General features: G+C 33.1%; 1 protein-coding gene across 1 annotated transcript in view; it reads right to left on the reverse strand.

Annotated features, from left to right (window-relative positions):
- LOC117103797 overlaps nt 1-5,507 on the reverse strand; it is a 7,912-nt gene extending 2,405 nt beyond the window's left edge. Inside the window, exons 1-5 of the mRNA XM_033244419.1 lie at nt 4,912-5,507; nt 3,384-3,547; nt 2,465-2,759; nt 1,742-1,906; nt 649-1,044 (exon numbers count right to left, since the gene is read on the reverse strand). Coding sequence (XP_033100310.1) covers nt 649-1,044; nt 1,742-1,906; nt 2,465-2,759; nt 3,384-3,547; nt 4,912-5,325 — 1,434 coding nt within the window. The 5' untranslated portion in view covers nt 5,326-5,507. The remainder of the gene's footprint in view (nt 1-648; nt 1,045-1,741; nt 1,907-2,464; nt 2,760-3,383; nt 3,548-4,911) is intronic.
- Nucleotides 5,508-13,686: the final 8,179 nt, after the last annotated feature.

The raw sequence follows: 13,686 nt of genomic DNA on the forward strand, positions 1-13,686 counted from the left end.
TTTTTTTTTGGTGTCCTACTGTATCAAAAACAGTATAATTGCTGACCTAAATCATAAATCATCTGTCTGCTTAAAAATTCTATTGTCTGTAGTGAAATCAGGGAAAAATTTGAATATCCAATGAACGTTTCCACTAATCCCCACCCCTTGGATATTTTTGGTGAGGTCCCACAAAACGATAGTGTAAATGTACACACATGCATTGGTGGGTCGAAAGCATATTCCTGGCTCTGTTCTGAATGGTCTATTGTAAGTGGTCACCAGCCAATTTGAGGGGCTTTGCAAATAATATAAGTATGATATTTTTTTATGCATTTGTTAATTGGTTTTCTTATTTTCAATACAAATTAAATAATTCAAATATTGAATTATATTTTCCAAGAATCTGTCACATACAATTTGATAGTGTGAACAGAGCTTAAAATAAATCTTAAAGGTCTGTCCACACTGTCAAATTTTATGTCACATATTTGTGCGATGTGCCCATATATGGATGTGATGATGTCATATTACACCTAAATATGGGCATATCACATTTTTTTTGTCATATAAAATTTGTGTGGGTAGGATTTACACTGACGTATATCTTTGTAAGGATAAAATTGTATAGGATAGCTTTTAGCTGGCTTTTTTCCTTTTTTTTTTTTAAATGACAAGAAATGAAATTGCAATGTCGATTTGTATTGTAATGTTTTCTGAGAAATAACAACTCACCATGGGCGCCCCTGAAAAATCTGTGTCTCCATTTCCAAGGAATTCTTCAAAGTACAACCCATTACCGTCTGGATTGGCTTCGCTTAGTATCATTTCACTAGCTTTGCCTTGCAACACCCGTTTAAATTTTGTTCTAGTTTGATTGAGGATTTCCATTGGTAAAGTACCCTCAGACACATACTGTGTTTCCAAGATGAACAAAGTGCGCGCTACGTAATAGTAGAAACTGTAGCGTGACGGGTAGTAAGTGAGAGCCAAATCGGGACGTTCCTCTATCACGTTATGCTCAATCAACCACTCAATCAAACTTGTTGTATTGGCATAAATTGTCTGAAAATAAATAATTTATACTAATTTTATAATTATAATAATATATACTAGTGGATATAAATTTTAAAGAATTTAAATTTTCAATTTACAATAGTTTTAAAATTTCATAAGGTATATTTCTATAAGTAATTTTAAATTGTAATAGTTTGGATAAAGCGGTATACAGTATGTTCAGTGTAACAATGAAAAGATACGCACAAGCAATATGTGTTTTCTTGCATTATATATATTAGAATAATCCTAATGTGTGACATGCAAATTTTCTATTAAAATAACAGAGTTATAACAATAAACATCAATGAAAATAATAATGTGAATTGCTTTTTTATTTGTTAATTACAGGTTTATGAGAAAGTGAATGACATAGCTCATGAGATCATTGACAAAGAAGGTGAGATCATGTACAAAGTGACCATGCCACAATAGTGAGATAAAATATGAGATCATTACTTAGCAACTAGTGTGAGACTGACACAACGATGAACAAAAGATAAGACAGTGACATGATTTATGATGTATTTTAGCAATTTGTGAGATATTGTTACAGCCCTGGAGAAAGATCTTTTGCTTCTAATCCATCAGATAATGATACTATCATAATCTGACCAATATAATGTATTTACTGCACTTTATACAGTAATACAGTACACAACAAAAATATGAACAGTCGTACAAACATTTACAAATACAGAGCTACCTGTATTTCCATATCAAACCAATTGCTTGATGATAAGTTGAAGAGTACCGCTGTAGTAAGGCCATATATAGAATTTGCTGCCACAGTCGTATCCACATTGTTGATGTGAAACGGCATACTAACTCCTCTAGAACTGAGATAACGTTCTTCAGTGATGTTTTGAACCTGTAATAAATAAGATAGAAACTTTATTTCATATTAAAGATGTTTGATTTTTAAAAAATAATAATCTATATCTTACTGGGAATATATCAGTCGTGGAATCAAAGAGGGCCTATGGTCCGCCTGCCCCCCACCCCAAAAATTGTTTTTTTTTTTAAATGGAAATAAAAAGTAAATATTCAAATTTCAAGTTTGAGTGTGCCATTTCTAGCCATCTAGAGATGATATATTCATACATTTTCTTACCTCAGCTAAGGTGGTATAGACCCTCCATCTGTGAAAGTCCCTTCCTGGGCCTCCTTTATTTTTAATTCCTGGGCTGCAGACTTTGTGGATTGACTTCTTTCAACTTCGGACCCATGCTGTAGGCTTAGTTTGACTTCAAGTACACTGTACTTGTAATGGCATACACAGTTACACTAACCATTAATCATTGGATTTGATTGGATTTTTTTTTTTTTGGTGAGGACATCACCAAAGTATGAAGACTTATATCCAGTGGGGACCTTTTGTAATGATTGGTGAGCACCCTCCCCTACACTTTTCCGAAGAGTTTACTACGTTCGTTGTGACCAAAGAAACAGTTTGACCATTTTTCTTTGCTTCTTCAAGAAACCCTCTGAGGTAGTAGTAAGTTCTCGTGTCAATGGCATTCGCATCCAGATCAATATTCATTGGTCGGTAAGCGTACTTCTTAAGGTCTCGAAATGCAGTTTCGTAATGCGTATTGTTCTTAGCCCAGATATTGTAGAGTGTGGGAAACGATGCTTTTGTGCTTTTCAACAAGGCTCCTAGACCAATGTTGAGGAAAGTGTCGTCGAAGTCGGAAGGAATCAAAAACGCACTAAAATATCCGCTGTTAAAAAGAAGTCACATGCAAAACAATATTAAGCAATATGTCTTGAAATATATGGTTGTGATGTGATGTCATCATGACCATATTTAGGCATATCACATGTTTTTGTCAAATAAAATTTGATAATCTGGATAGAGCTTTTGAGACAAGCGAGTACAAAATGAAAAAAATTATGACGACACCAAACGATGAAGACTTTAGTTGATCGAAATGTAGATTAATATGCAGACAAAATAAACTCAAATAACCTTACTGTTGGAAAAAAGACAGGAACAAGTGGTTTAAATTAATTGAAGTTTATTATTAGGGAAGCAATGTTCTTGAATATGTTTAAGGACTGCCTAAAAATGCATCTTTTCACTATTTAATTTGTCAGTTTTTTTATTTATTACATTTTTAACAGCACTTTGGGAGATAATTATAGGGCGCTATTATTAAAATCCTATATATATTATTATTATTGTTATTATTATTATTATTATTATTATTTTTAACTTAAGATTAAAATAGAAATTGTAAAATATTTATTGTTCGACTTACTAACTTTGATCATAATAGTATCATTTATTACTTATTAATACAGTCACCATCATCATTTGAAAAAAACGAACAAATGAAACTTACTTTGCTCTTTCAAAAAATTCCAATATCTGTAGTCCTGCTTCCCAATTGAAATATTTAAATATTGATTGTAGAAGTTTGAATGGTGTATATTTTTGAATGAATTGAACACCTTCAAAAACGTTTTCTGGTCGACTGATCCACATGCCTGATGATTTGTTATATATCTAGTTAACATCAGGAAAAAAACCTCCTTAAATTCAATTACAGAATTGCATCTTTTTTGATATAATATAACGGGTCCCAAATTGGAAACAGTCAGTTTCTGGGAGATCTGCAGTGGCTGATCCAGGAATTTTACTTCCACAAATTTATGATTATGGCACCTCTACATGGCCAGAAATGGCACTCTCAGACTTAAATTTGAATATAATTTTCTTTTTTTCTCCATTTTTTAAGTAATTTTGAAAAAGGCCTGGGTGGGCTGCCCCCCAACCCCAAATCTGCCATCAGGTTAAATAAACTTTCTTAGCACATTTAATTTTATTTCACAGCACACAGTGATGCCAATTAGCACTGATTTTCATGACACCATTGATAATAAACGGGAAAACATGCAAATATTATGAATTTGCAAGAGATTCTTGCTTGAGTGCGAAAGTTGTCCCAATTTTCAGGAGACCGCTGCAAGTTATGGAGGATTTGGGGCCCTGTAATATTATATGCGTTAATGTTGTTTATCTGATAAACAAATCAGTTGTATTAGCAAATGTGTGGAGTTTAGATGTGCATCTATACTGTATAGTTCTTTTTGGTCTAACAGTATGATAAATGCCTTGTTAGCAAAAGACTACATTTTCGAATCCCACCAGAGACACTTTTTTTTCACACAACTAAAAAAGGAATTTTTTATGAAGGACTATGCTTCATACAATTAATTGTGACTTCAAATGTTACTATTCAAGCACTATTATTGTTATACTGTTGAACTTGCCTCAGTTGAATCCAAAATGGCATTGAAAAAATGTAAAAATAAGATTCAATTATTCAAGGTAGGCAAAGTCGATAGGCAAGTTCAACTGTATATCTATTCTTTGTTTATATTGTGTTTACAGTGCTATGCAACAAACTTAATTGATGATTTGTTATATATCTAGTTAAAATCAGGAAAAAAACCTCCTTAAATTCAATTACAGAATTGCATCTTTTTTGATATAATATAACGGGTCCCAAATTGGAAACAGTCAGTTTCTGGGAGATTTGCAGTGGCTGATCCAGGAATTTTACTTCCACAAATTTATGATTATGGCACCTCTACCTGGCCAGAAATGGCACTCTCAGACTTAAATTTTAATATAATTTTCTTTTTTTCTCCATTTTTTAAGTAATTTTGAAAAAGTTAGAGGCCTGGGTGGGCTGCCCCCCAACCCCAAACCTGCCATCAGGTTAAATAAACTTTCTTAACACATTTCAATCAATCAATCAATCAATCAATCATATTTTATTGTCATTGTTCAGGAGAACATAGAAATTTTTTTTGCTCTGTGGTAAAAACACACATATATATATATATATATACAGTTACACAAACCTGAGACCAGAAATTCATGGCTCCATTTCCAGCTGGATTGTTTTTGTTGTGAAATAAGTTGATAGCTTTCAAAGCATTCATCATTTGGTCCTCATCAGGTCGAGATGCATTTCCATAAGAGTATGCCTCAATCAGTGCAGTCGTGATCCATAAAGTTGAGAAAGAGTTTGTATCGTAACATGCAAGGTAGTCACGGCTGAAAGCAAGAAACGGGGAACCATGCCAATTGATGCGTATATCACTCCTGTATGCGCCCTTTGAGGTTCCCCATGACATAGGAGGGGTGTAATTTTTATTTTCTACAGCTTGAAAAGAAGCTACTCTCTTACTTAAAGCAGCAATAGTGTCCGAAATTGGTCTATCTGCCACTCCTAGGCCTAGAGAAATTATAAACAGAACTACTGACAACTTCATGATTATATGTCACTGCAGTCAATGTTGAAAATACTTGGACTTTAGATACTGTATTGCATTCATTATTACTTATCAGTAAGTCACATGGCAACTGTCTACTGTCAATAATAGTCAATACAGGTCCAAACTCATGGACAGTAGTGATGATAATGGAATGATAATTGCTGATAATTATTGTGATGTTGATTTTTATTATGATAATAATAAAACATGCAAAGTGTAATTTTTAAATATCAATCTAATGAAATATGGATAAATAATATTTGATTCTATGACACTTTCCACCTAAACAATCCATTTCAAACCCTCGGTAACTTGTAATACTTTTTTATATTCGATAATTTTAATATTTTTCAATTTGCTTTCATTGGTTTTTATGTTAATACTGAACCACTTTAGAAATTAATGCTTCAGCCCTGCAAGATAGCATTTAGTGTTTGCAGACTATATAATATTCAAATACGGATTCAAGGTTGCTTGGGGGCGGCTTGCCTGGCCCCCCTGAATATGTCAAAATTATTTTTAAAATGGAGAAAACAAGAAAATTATATTTGAGGTGCCATAATCATAAATTTTCCCATTTTCTCCTCAGCCCCCTCTATTTTGAATTCCAACTTTTATTAGTTACAGTATTTTCTCAATTTAAAAAAATGAGAACAGATGCTTGATATTATATGATATAATATCAGTAAACTATGCTGTATAACAGTGGATATCTGTGGCAAAAAAAAATAATACAATTCTCCAAGGAATTGCACTTTGGCTCCAAGCAGTGGCGGCACCAGTGGGGGAGCAGGGGGAATCTTCCACCCTTGGACATGCCCGAACCCCCTGTCATCGACGCCACGACAAGGTTGTTGGTTAAAAAATAACAAGATAATAATTTGCCTATCCAAATAGCATTATTTTGATTGGCAGTCCTCAATTTTGTGGTCTGAATGCAAAACTTGGATCATACTAAGACATAAAGACTCTTTGACCCGGACTGAGGCTCTAGTCGGCCCATTGGTTTGGACCCCCCCCCCCATTGAACATGTCACAACCCTTGTCAGCAAATTTCTGAAGCCATGTGAGATGGTTGGTAACCATATTGGTTGGTTCCTCCAACCTCCCTGTGTAAATCCTTGTCAAAGTACTTACATAGTTTATGTGCTTGACAAAAAGTATGAATAACAAGAAAATGAGTGACTGAAATATACAATATTTTTATTATTGTTGCCTTCATGTACTGTATATATTTCACCATTGTTTAAGGACCTGGATTCAAATTGTGACATTATTATATTGTATTGTTGACAATAAGTATTTCTAGATATTAATTTCCTTAAAACTTGACTACACTTTATTATTATTATTATTTTTTTTAATTTATTCAATTATTTATATATATATCTTTTGTTTTACTTACTTGTTACTCGTTCCATTAACCGTCATCATGTTGAAGACACTTGACTGTTATTCTGCCCCACCATGTAACTGACAATTTTTAAAAACCAATTTTTTAGTCAATATCAAAGAACTAATAATTTGGAACATGTTGATATATTTGAATATGCTGAAATCCCACTAATTGACAAGTAATTAGCAATACAAAAACGAAGTAAGAGACCAGTATATGTGTGAAAATACAGTAAAAGCCACAAAAGGATGCAAGGGACAAACTGACCAATCAGCATGATCCATTTATGCATGAATGGTTGCACAGAAAGTACAAATTATTTTTTTGAAATCAGTATGTTTATGTGTATTATAGCTTAACTCATCAAAATGGAAAAGATAAAAAAGCCATAATACAGTAACATTTCTGGTAGTAAAGGTTGACTATAATAATTGTCAAATTATAAAACATCATGAGTTTTGTCTACTACTAGTACCAGTAGTTTTGTCCCAGTGAATTTAATGCACTTAAAAGACCTCACAACCTTACAATCAAATTTATTGGTGCACCCCTTGTATTCCGTTTCAATTCAGTATATGGATTTTTGTAACTTTTCCATTTTGATAATTTAAGCATACACAAAGACCTAATTGGATTAACAGTGATAAGAGCCGACTCCCTTAGTTACTGAAAATGTCACTTGCTTCCGATGGCGGAATTTTTACCGTAAGAATGATTGACCATTGACTTTTTTTTATAAATGATTAAATACCTATTTATATTTTATTCTTTGTTTTAAGTAAATACAGATAATTTTGTAAATATTTTAATGATAAACACGTAATAATGAAAGGAATAGATATAATTATTTTTAATGATTTAAACTATTAGTGTATAACATTAAATGATAGAGGACAATATGATGACGCGTTTCGTGGCCGTAGATAATATGACTTGCATTTTATTGACGCTACGCTACATTGGGAGTTACACGCAAAAAAAGTAAGTTTTACGAAAACATCGAATTATTATGAGGATTATAACAATAACCAGCATAATTTCACAGCTTAATATTTGAATAGAAGTTCATATTATACCAGCAAATTTTACGCTATCAAAGAATAGCTTTTGAAAGCGGTATACAGTAGTTAGGTCTCAATCTCAGCCTAGCTGTATTTTGATGACGAGGCAATGTCAGGCCTAAAACATTTCAATCAGCAATAGCCATAGGTTGTAATTCACTTTTTTTGTATTTAATACTGTGGCCTACTAGGATACTGCAGAAAAAATGTGTTTTAGCAGCCTACAAGATATTTATTGTATACTAGCATTGAATACTGGGAAAATGCACAGGTGGAGCTCCCAAGTCTCACACCAATAATTTATTTTATTATGTATTATTCCCATAAACAGTCTTGTTAATGTTTTGGTCTAATCAAAACCAGCTTCCCCTCCCCCCACACCCCCATTTTCATGCATCATACATTTTGTCACTAATATAACATATGCCAATTTGGAATAGAGGGGCCCAGTGACAGACTTTCACAGATGGAGGGTCTATGCTATCACAACCCCACTATGGTACTTGGGGTTGAGGTAAGAAAATTTATGATTATGGCACCTCTAGACGGCCGGAAATGGCATTCTTCGACTCAAAATTTTAATAATGAATTTTCTTTTTATCTCTCTTCATTTTTTAAAAATTTAGTGGGGGTGCCTGGGCCGGCTGTGCCCCCTCCTCCACCCCCCCCCACTTTGAATCCGCAACTGCATTCATAGGTCTTCAACTGTCAAACCTTTTATTTATGAAAGGTATACCATGTTATTGAGAAGGACATCTTTTGTTTATAGTGAGCCATATTTCTGAAACAATTTACCCTTTAAACCTATGTTACCAAATACCTTGAAATTTTAATAGAAAATATAAACAATTGTTGATTCAAATGTATGCATCTTAGTTTTGTTTATCAATATTATAAGTGGTGGATAAAACTATTAAGAAAACCAATTTTTTTTTCTTGTCTTCCTGATTTTTATTCAATTATTGTATATGCAGTGGCGGACCGTCAAGGCAAGCAAGGTATGCAGTGCATACCCTAGCTAAAACAAATAAAAAATATATGGTAGAACAGTTTCTCCGTTTTATTTAACACATCTTAGTCAGAATCTTCTATATAAACCTTCAAGTGGATTGCTACAGTTTATTGGAATAGCAAAGTTTTTCAATGTTTGGCCTAATTTGGTATCTAGGGTAAGTCAGAGTCGGGCCTATCGCTGGATCGCATGGCACTCTCAGCTACGTAGAAGCCAATCACGTATTCAGTAAGTCAATGGGCATCAGAGCATACCCTACAACGCTTAAATTTGCTATTGTGACAACCGTGTGATGGCGTCAGAATAGCCAATTTAACACTGGAATGGATGCAGTGCTTCCAAGTGTATGTGCGCATGCTCTTTAATCGAGACCTCCACTGCCGATCGGGTATTCTATCGACAGGCTTAATCTCAATGATTAAAGTTTAAATAAATTTGCATACATATGACTGGTATATAAGAAACTTTGAATTATGATTATTTGAATTGAAATTTGTTAAAATACTGGAATAGGAATTCTTTTGAAGAAATTTGAAGAACCATGCTGGTATTAAAGATAACATACCAGTACATTTATATTTTGACTAGAATGCAATCTGATTCTGCATAGTAGTACTGTAGGCTTAAAAAATTTTCCTACTAGCAGGCCCTATCATCAATGTAGGGGTCTTGAAATGAAAGGGAGCTGATGGGAATGGGAAGGTGGGGGATCAGTGATTAGGTGAGGGGGATAACTTGTAAAATAAGGTGATTTGACATGGACGGGGTTGCAACTGGGGGATAGGCGAGTATTTTTTTTCGGGGGAATATCCTAGATATGCCAATACCTAGCATACCCTGCAATTTACCCTACGGTCCGCCACTGTGTATATGTTACACCCAGAAGTATTTTATAATTTTTTTTTGTTTATCAATGTATTCTTTTATTATTACTCATGAGCATGTCAAAATCTACTGGAAAATATCCTGTTTATCAAATTCATGATACAGTGTTTGCTGTTTTTACTACCGTATTATCAATTGTCTCCCTGACAGGCTCCCTGAAGAAAGCTTAGTTAACTATATTCCCTGAATTGGCTTCTACATTTTTCCCTCCAATCTTTTTATTACTATTTGTGTCACAAATATAATGTGTCTGGTCATGTATTTTATAAAAACGTATTTAACGTAACCTGGATTGGAATTGTTTTTCTTTTATAGGTACTGTATATAATATTTTTGCATCTTTAGTAGATAAAACATTAGTTCTGAATGGTACCAATAATTTTTTATACTTTTTTATTAAAGGTGGCTACATCCTAAAGTTCTGTGAGTTTTCTTGCAGAACTTATTGTCGCATCCCTCCATACAATTTATATGTTTAAATTACTGTATTTTATACTGCATCTTTTTATTACTTCAATTGCAAGGAAATAAAATTACCATATATTTAATTTGATTTGATTTGAACAAGTAATATTATTATTATTATTATTATTATTATTATTATTATTATTATTATTATTATTATTATTATTATTAATATTATTATTATTATTATTATTATTATTATTATTATTATTATTATTATTATTATATGATTTAAGGTTTCAGAAAATTAATCATGGGCAATGAAGAGGAAATCAAGAAGGTAGACATTGCACCAGCAATGATGCCTAAAGCATATAAGGTAATTGTTATTCCTTCAAAATATATATTATATTTTCATCTATTTCCTTTAATAATAAGGCCAAAAAAAATTGTTTGTTTGCCCTCCTCCACCCGCCCTTAACTCACTGAAAAAAATGGGGGGGGGGTGGGGAGGAAACAACAAAACTTACAAAAAGGTTTGTTTTTTTTTTTAGCTTTTTTTTTACAAATTAAAAAAAAATGTGAGTGAATTTATCTTTATTTTTTGCCAGATGCCCTACAAATTAGTCTAAAGTTGTTGTCTGATGTAAGATAATGCCATTCTAGGCCTCTGTGGGTTAATTTTATTCCATCTGATGAGTAGTTAAAAGAAATGAAAAATTAAAAAAAACTTTTTCCACCGACCCCTATTTATCATTTTTTAAAAAAGAAGGGCAAACAAACAATTTATTTTTTTTGGCCTAATCAGCAGCATGGCAGGCTGCCACTTTCAGAAAAAAAAAATAATACTCTGATCGGCAATAAATGCCTTTTTTGTCCAAATTTTAATAACATAGAGTTTGCCCTACAAATTGAGACAACCTTCTGGAAAGAGCGAAATTATTGATCACCCAAAATTAAAATGAAAAGTTGTAAAATGGTGAAAGAATCATTTAAATCTGATGCTTCATTATGACGTTACAAGCAATTAAAGATACATCTGTTTAAAGAACAGTATTGAGAAATGAGCTTTCAAAGTTCAACCACTTCTCATTCAGAGACCATCAACTAATAGTTAAAAAATGTTGTTTTAACTTTTTTTTTTAAATTTTATTTTTATTAACAATTGTCCAACAGGAACTCTTCATTCCCACTTACAGGCGAATATTGCAATAAACATCGAAAATATAATCAAAACTATAAAATCACAAGATTAACGTCAAAAATGGGGAAAATAACAACATAGCATGATGTAGAGATACATAAAGTTTAGATTAGTGCAATAAAATAGATTTTGAAAATTTTAACATTCCAACATGTTTTGGCCATTATCTCCGAAACACAATTTGCAAGGAGTGACTGGTTTGGCTTGTCTTCGCCACAAATACTGATTTAGCGCCATCAAAAATTAACTGTCAAAATCTAAATGATATTATTTAATGTATTCAGCATCTTTGCACATAAAACATGTGTCTGTATAGATTCTGTGAACGTACATACATCATTCAAGTAATTTTTAATTTTCAATCTTACTTTAACATTTATTTTTGTTTATTTATAGCTGATTTGTGTAATCCTGACCCTTGCCAGAATGGAGGTTACTGTAATGAAAACGCCTGCACATGCCCAGCTGCCTACATTGGCACAAATTGGGAGACCTTTGGTAAGTATACAATTAAACCTGTCTGTCTTTTTGTAGTAGGAATACACGAATACTGAATGAATGGAACATCCAAGAATTTAGTGGAGTGGAAGAGGTGATTAAAGTTTATGTTGGAAAAGTCAAATCTGATGGTCAAGATCATGAAAAATTCTAAAAATTGTCTTGAAGCTTTTCTCAAGTATACAAAAAGATAAGAAATAGCCTATCTCACCCGTGAATGGCCTGCATGTTCAGTATTCAGGTCAGGTACAGGGTGGAGGTATGCCACTATTGAGTGGTTACTCTAGGTTCAAATTATCAATATCTTTATTATGGAATAGCAACAAAGGCCTAATGTTGACTGCCACACCATTTTTTTTATAGGTTTTGTCCCATGTGCCAAAACATGTATACATGTACAAGCATACTTTTTGTAAATTTTACCTAGTCATATATCACCAAAATAGTGTGTCTAATGAATTGGCGGGAAAATATTAGGGCCTTTTATTGATTGATCACCCAAAACGCCTCAGAGGTTATTTCCAGGCGGCTAGAAAACCAAAATTTCCCAGACCCCCTAGGGTCTCTTCATGATAGAAGGATCCAAGATACTTGGAGGTGGCAAGTTTTTATTCAAAAACACAGGTATGTATATATTACTGTGTCCAGTTTAAAAAATAACTTATACAGTTTCAATTTTGATGCCCTTTGAACTTTTTATAGGCAACCTGAGAAAAGTATAATGCGTGAATACACTGGTTTGCTAGTGGCAGGGGGCGTAGCCCCAATGAGGTCCGATTTCAGTCGCATAACCAACAGTTTCTGGTTGGCTGGGTTATTTGGTTGAGACGGCATGACCGTTATTATATCGCTAATAAAACAAATTTCTTATAATTTTAGATACATTTTCCACTGAATTTGTGATAATTTGTTGGCAAGCATAGACTTGTGCTAAATGTGTGTCAAATTTATGATCACGCATGTGTTTCATCTAAAATCAATTTAAAATGCGGGGCCGTCTCACACGATGTGAGATGGTTGGTAACTATGACTTTTGTTTTACTTGCTTTATGGTTTTACTGGATCCACACTTAATTGAAACAATTCAAAAAAATAATGTCAGGTGCATCCTCCCAGGATTGTCATATGACAATGATTTAATTTTTTTTTTAATAACTGATTTAATAATTGCAATAAGAATTTGTTATCGTTTGATGTTGAATTCAAATTGAAATTTGTTTTATTCAATCATTATAATGATTGCAATAAAGTTTAATTTCAATTTGACATTAGAGTTTGTCCCTCTTTCAGTTTGTGCACCGAAGACTCTTGCAGTGTCTAATCTGGTAATCCAGAATTTTTGTGTGTGCCTACCATTTAGATGGTGGGTGGTTACAACACTAATAGGGTATATTATATATATGGTGTGTATGGATTTATTATTCCTAATGGGTTCACTTTTAATGGGAAGTGACATCTTTGGGGACTATATGGCTCTGATAGTTTGCAAATCTCTTTGGATGTAGCATTAACAAATGTAAAAGTTTGCGATCAACTTGATTGGCCTCCACAATACATCTTGTGAGACCTATATTCCATAAGTGTATCGGCGACAACTCTTTCCCACCTATGGCAGCTCGACTATGGAATAATCTGCCTCCTTCCATTAAAAACTTAAGCCTTAAAACCTGTATTTTCAACTGAGTTTATTGCATGTTGGGCAGGGTTTGTTAGTTTTGCACTCATTTCATTTTAATCTTTTTATACTTTCATACCATTAATTTACTTTGGTCTTTGATTCATGAAATCATACTTGGTTGGTTTTGGTTTTGGTTGGGTAGTACTTGAGGCAAATATTATTACAGTGGAGGGTAGTTGGTGCTTTGTAACCGCAAGGAATAAGTGCTAATAGAAGTAC

Source organism: Anneissia japonica, unplaced genomic scaffold, assembly GCF_011630105.1.
Source record: "Anneissia japonica isolate Jap-2015-1 unplaced genomic scaffold, ASM1163010v1 scaffold1883_len165119_cov152, whole genome shotgun sequence".
Classification (NCBI taxonomy): Eukaryota; Metazoa; Echinodermata; class Crinoidea; order Comatulida; family Comatulidae; genus Anneissia; species Anneissia japonica.